Raw genomic sequence first — 6,476 nt, forward strand, 5'->3', positions numbered from 1 at the left:
TTCCCTCTTCTTCCCACCAGAGAGTAGTAACACAACTTCTACCACGTTCTCAAAGTCTTCTGAAGCCAAATAACTACTTCTGCTGGGGTCAAAACGGACTCTCAAGTTGTTCAGCCCTTAAGAATAAAAGCCCTGTGGGTGGGGTGGGTGGGCAAGGTATTACTAGAGGTTGAAGGTATCAAAGAGTTGTCTGGGGTACCAGAATAGTAATTTGGTTGAGGAACTGGTTACGTAGAGTATTCACTTTGTAAAAATCCCTCTCTCCCCCCCAACCCTCTTTTTAAAAGAGTTGGTTGGGCATTACTTCTTTTTTTTCTAGGTCTGAGACTAGGACTCAACTCAGTACTTGCACCACTTTCACTCATTGGCTAGTGCTCTACCAACTGAGCCATGCTTCAACCTAACACTTAGGATTTTTGGACATGTTTGCAGATAAATTATATTTAAATAAGGAGTTACATGGGGGACTTATGCAGAGCAAAACATCCTTAGCACCAGGAGTCTCTAGCACTGTGAGGAACTGAGGCCCTTAGTCCAACAAGAGCCTGCAAAGAACTTGACTTGCACAGGGGGCAGATCTCTACCCTCAGTCAGACCTTGAAAGGACTGTAGCCCCCTAGACTGAAAGATTGTAAAAGAGACCTCGAACCAGGACTAGCTGGATAAGCCACTCCCAGGTTCCTGACCCTGAGGAAATCTGTGAGATAGTACTATTTCGAAACCCTATCTCTTTCACACAGATGCCAGTGAGCGAAGTAGCCCTAGTAGTTGTACTTACCCAGACATTAGCTCACAGTCTTATTAAACTGGCAACTCTCCCTCCTGGAAGTGCTGTTATAATACTGCTTTCAAAATCCAACTAAGAAAGGAGAAAAATGCAGCTGCGATTGTGAACATTCATTTCTGCAACAAGTGGAAGCAAATTTCTAGGGAAGACAAAGAATGCTTCTATTCCTCTATCTAAATTAGAGATCATTCCATGAGAGTAATGTATCTTATGTATTGCTTGAATGATTATCACATGCATATGCCTCCTTTAATTTTTCTCAAGGTTTTCTCACAAGAGCAGGTATACTAAAGTTAGAACTGCCAAGTAAATATAGATTATTTTTAACTTGAGATATATTTTTCTTGGTGGAGTAGTGTATGCCTGTAGTTCCAGCCACTTAGGAGAGGAGGTAAAGAAGATACGTCAACTTGAGTCTGGTTGAAGGCCAGCCTGGACAGTACAGTGAACCATCATTACAAACCAAAAATAAAATACAGGGCTGGGGATATAGCCTAGTGGCAAGAGTGCCTGCCTCGGATACACGAGGCCCTAGGTTTGATTCCCCAGCACCACATATACAGAAAACGGCCAGAAGCGGCGCTGTGGCTCAAGTGGCAGAGTGTTAGCCTTGAGTGGGAAGAAGCCAGGGACAGTGCTCAGGCCCTGAGTCCAAGGCCCAGGACTGGCCAAAAAAATAAAAAAATAAATAAAAATACAGGTGTATTATATACATAAACCCACAAAAGAGACTGACTGGGGTAGGAAGGGATATAGGTCTTCCATCCAGTATTATCTGATACAAATGTTGCATGTTTTCAAAAGAATACCTTCATTCCAGTATCTACATTTGTACTCCTGATGATGGCAGTATGGGGAGTGGTGGGTCTAGCAAGTACAAGGCCCAGGGTTCATACTCTCATACCCTCAGCATTGTGGGACTGGGGGTAGCAGGAGGCAAAGGGAGCATCCGAATCTGACCCTTCACTGCCGGCTCCAGAGTCTTAAGCATTCTTTGCACAGCAAAGGGCCTTGCATGCAATGAGCATTCCCATGCTGTTTAGCTGAAAAAATATTACTCGTTACATGTGTCCTCCCCGCCCCCCCATATAAAATTCTCAAAAACTGCACAGTACTCCCTTTTCAACATGGGCTATGTTCGTGCCTATCATTTCCTTGCACATTAATAAAAAAAAAAAACTGTAACGACAGCTATCACTTTTGCTAGATAAATCAGGTTAAAATTTTGTACTCTGTTAATTTTTTGGCCAGTCCTAGGGCTTGGACTCAGGGCCTGAGCACTGTCCCTGGCTTCCTTTTGCTCAAGGCTAGCACTCTGCCACTTGAGCCACAGCGCCACTTCTGGCCATTTTCTATATGTGGTGCTGGGGAATCGAACCCAGGGCCTCATGTATACGAGGCAAGCACTCTTGCCACTAGGCCATATCCCCAGCCCCATTGTACTCTGTTAAATTTTAACTTCCCAGTTATAGTGATTCTTCATAATTCCCCAGAGTTAGAGTGGTTGTCAATATTTAATTATGGTACCTGAATTTTAAGACAAACTATGACTACTTTGAAAACAGTGTTTTGTTATTAGTTATAATGCAGTAATATTTTAAGATTCTTTGCATGGCCCAGCATAGCTTAAGTCCAATAAAACACCAGAATTATTCCTCATTCACATTACTGGTTATCTTTTGTTTAATGCACTGATATAGTAAATCACATATTCTATACATAATGAATAGTTATATTCCTTTTCTTTTCCAGCTCCTGGAAACCAGATAGCTCTACGAACCTAGTATGAACCTTTTCATTACCACTGCTGGCTGAGTTGTTTTAATCTTTGCAATAAGTAGGCAGCACTAGTTTCAGGGTTTTATGTACATTAAAAAAAAATGTAGGGCTGGGAACATGGCTTAGTGGTGGAGTACTTGCCTAGCATGCATGAAAGCCCTGGAATTTGATTCCTCAGTACCACATAAACAGAAAAAGCCAGAAGTGGTGCTGTAGCTCAAGTGGTAGAATGCTAGCCTTGAGCAAAAGAAGTTCAGGATCAGTGCCCAGGCCCTGAGTTTGAGCCCCAGGATGGGCCAAAAAAACAAAAAGTAAACGCAGCTAGGCACTGGTGGCTGACACTTGTAATCCTCACTACACAGGAAGCTGAGATCTGAGGATCCCAGTCCAAAGCCAGGGGACAGGAAAGTCCCTAAGACTCTTATATCCAATTAAGCACCAAAAAAGCCAGAAGTGGAGCTGCGGCTTAAGAGGTAAATCTCTTCTAGCCTTGAGCTCAGGGACTGGACCCAGGCCCCAAGTTCAAGCCCCAGAACCAGGGAAAAAAATAAAGAAATTAATGCGGGGGGGGGGGGAACCAAAGATAAATGCAAATAAACTGGTTTGATTTTCTTCTTCCAGATAATGCCCCCATCACTGAGTTATAGACAATCATCTTGTAAGACCAAGAATAAGAGAACCATTCCAGAGAGCTGCTGAAAGACCACTCTTCTGGAGACACTTGACTATGAAAGCAACAGAGCTAACACTCTAAATACTGTAACTTCTTGCTCACTCAAGTTTCATGGTAGTTAAAAATCTTCCATGAAAACACACTACCTTAGACAGGAAATGCTAATATTTGAACCTTAAAGGACCTGACCACACACTTGTATAGGTTAAAAAAAAACAAAACCTGCTCACCCTGGTGGTTCTAAAAAGAATTAGAAATACATGATTCAACTGTTTAATGTGTGCACCTTTGCCATAGCCACGATCATAAACTGTAACAGAATCCACATATGGGTATGGGTGTGTGTGTGTGTGTGTGTGTGTGTGTGTGTTGGTAATAAAGCTTGAACTCAGGGCCTGCAGATCAGACCTCCACCCCAGGGCTGGAGCTCTACTTGAGCCACTGTTCACTTCTGGCTTTTTGCTGGTTGGAGGCAAAAGTCTCTTGAATTTGTCTTACCTAGGTTGGTTTTGAACCCCAATTTTAAATCTCAGCCTCCTCAGTAGCTAGGATTACACGAGTGAGCCAGGGGTGCCCTTCATATACAAATGGTGTTAGGAAAAAGTATTACCTCTTCAATACACTGCAGATTAGTTTTCCCAGGGTGAGGGGAATGCGCGTTCTAGGCCTTTGGCACCTGACTGACTTTACTCTGACCACTCAGGGAACGTTTTTGTTATAAAAGCATCACCTTAAAGCTTGCATCTAATACTAAAACTGACTTTGTAATCTAGCAAAGAAAGGCAGTAGGTCTTATTCCCTCTAAAAAAGAATTCACTCAAAAACTTAATCCTGTTGATACAAAGACCATTAACCACTAATTTTGACATTATAGCTCTTAAAGAGTAAATAAGAAGCATTGACAAGCATTCACCCCTTTGTTTTGAAAGTTAATCCCTACTTTGGTCCACTTTTCTTGGGTAAATGGGAGAGAAATATCTCCTTACTAAAAATAAAGACCTTTCTTGAAGGATCATAAAAGTAGTAGTGACTTCCTCTACAGTCCAAAGCCTTGTGTGGAAAGGTTGTCTATGGATACTTTCCCTCCTACTAGAGGAAGATCAGTGAATTCAAAGTCAAGGGACTGTTCTCATGGTTCTACTTTTCAAACCATATGAGTCCAGCTTTGGTTTTGTTCCTTTAAGTGTTTAAGAGGTAATTCTTGTCCAGCTGCTTGCTTAAAATGCAAGAATTCCATTTAAAAAATCATATGAACTCCTTCAAGCTTCTTAGAAATGGCTGCTATAAAACTCAGAGTGCCACTCTGTATTGTTACTGCTACTTCTGAATTAGTGCACTGGCACTGGCTTAAAAAAACACACTCAAATCGTGTGGTCTTATTTGTGGTTAAGCCTGATAAAACTGGGTCCTGATAACTTGCCCCTCACACCCTGAAGATTTACTATGCCAATCAACGCATGGCCTGGAACCAGTCTTTTAATCAGTCTCTCTTCTCCCAAACAAGCAGGTAGAAGCACAAAACTCCACGTTGGTACAGCCACCTTGGGAACGCGACCATTTTTTCGTGTAGGGAACGGTGTTATACAGTATGCTAAATAAAGGCCACACGGCTCACTAATCCTCAACTTCCTGCGACACAAAATCTTCAGGGTTGGGGACGTGGGAAATGGGAAGGTTCCTGGTAACCGATTATTATTGTTATTATTATTTTTACACTGAGAACGAGAGGCACCCAGAGGGGGAAAAAAAAAGACAACTTTACCTAGTTTGCAAGAAATACCCCGTAACTCCGCCAGCCCCTCCTGGGCTTGGTGTGCGCCGTATCTTTTCCGGGCCTGTGCGGTGTCTTTTGAGGAAAAGTGGCCGGGTCCCAAAGCAACGCCGGGGCCGGGGCCGGGGCCCGGGGGTGGGGGGCAGCTGGGTGGCGGGGCCGAGACCCTCGGCCACCCGCCGGCGCCCGGCCCGGCAGCTCCGGGCTCAGACACACCCCCCTCCGCCCCGCGCCGCACGCGAGGTGTGGGCGCTCCGCCACTGCTGGCCGCGGACGCGGGACGCGCGGGGCGGAGGGCCGAGGCCTCAGGTCCCGTTTGCGGGTGTGGGGGGCGCCGCACCGGACTCGGGCCGCTCGGGACCGAGAGTGGCGGAGCGCCCGAGGGCTGCATGGCGGCGGCGGGGGGGTGGGGTGGGGTGTCTCACACTCCGGGGCGTGAGAAGCGAGCGGCGGGAAAGACTCCGGAGAGCGGGGTTCGGCGGAGCGGAGCTTTTTGTTGTTGGTGGAGGACCGGCGGCGTGACGAGGGAGCCCCCCCACCCCCCGCCCACAGGACAGCCGGCAAGGGGGGGGGTGGTCCCCGGTCCTCCCCTGCGGGGTACCCCGAGGCCTCCGCCTACCGACCGACGGGCGGCCGCCGCGGCCGTGCGCGCCCGCCGCTGCTCCGGCCTCGCCCGCAGCGCGCGCGAGGCGTGAGGCCGGGTGGGAGGGGATGGAGGAGGCCCCCCGGCCCGGGAGGCGGGAAGGGCCGCCGGGGCCGCGGGCCGGGCGGCGGCGTGGAGGCCCCGAGAGGCGGCGGCGCGGCCTGGCGAGCCCCGAGCCGGCCCGGGCCCCGGGGGCCGCGCGCACCCCCACTCCACTTCCCTCTCTCGGCGGCCGCCCCCTCCCCCGCGGCTCCTCTCACCTGCACATGATCCGCCATTTTGCTCCATTCATGCTCCTCTCCGGCCCCCCCTCCCCCCCAGCGCGCACCTCGGCCGGGGCCGCTGCCGCCGCCGCTGCCGTCGTCGTCGCCGTTGCGCATGCGCGCGGGGGGCTCGTCGCGCTACGCTCGCGGCGTAGCGCCGCTCGACTGCGCAGGCCGCGGCGGGCTGGCGGCGTTTGGAGAATGCGCATCGCCGCTGGGACGGCGTAAAGGCGCGGGCGACGTCAGCGGCCCGGAGACGACGCGGGGTGGGAGGAAGGAGCGGGCCCGGGAAGCGCCGGGGAGGGGAGCCGGGGGAACAAAGCTTTGTTTACATGGTTTTTAAAGGGGCCGCGCTCGCTCCCGCGAACAGCCGGGCGCCGGCCTGAGAGGTGGCGCCGCCTTCCGCTCCGGGACGCGGTGAGGGCTCCTGCGTGGCGACGCAGGGCCGGGGTCACACGGGTCGCTCCCTGTCCCGGGCCTCGGCACCCGGGTGGTCGGTCCCTCGGCCCACGTGTCGTCTGCTAGCCCGGCTCCGGGACGCCCCTACCCCACCCTCGGCG

The 6,476-nt window shown here is 50.1% G+C and overlaps 1 protein-coding gene across 2 annotated transcripts in view; it reads right to left on the reverse strand.

The window, feature by feature from the left end:
• The window catches only part of Xpo7 (exportin 7), a 72,543-nt gene extending 66,495 nt beyond the window's left edge, over positions 1-6,048 (reverse strand). For both annotated transcript variants that reach the window (XM_048330876.1, XM_048330875.1), the window contains exon 1: positions 5,914-6,048. In XM_048330876.1, coding sequence (XP_048186833.1) covers positions 5,914-6,033 — 120 coding nt within the window. In that variant the 5' untranslated portion in view covers positions 6,034-6,048. The remainder of the gene's footprint in view (positions 1-5,913) is intronic.
• Positions 6,049-6,476: the final 428 nt, after the last annotated feature.

Source organism: Perognathus longimembris, chromosome 21 (genome assembly GCF_023159225.1).
Source record: "Perognathus longimembris pacificus isolate PPM17 chromosome 21, ASM2315922v1, whole genome shotgun sequence".
NCBI classification, from domain to species: domain Eukaryota; kingdom Metazoa; phylum Chordata; class Mammalia; order Rodentia; family Heteromyidae; genus Perognathus; species Perognathus longimembris.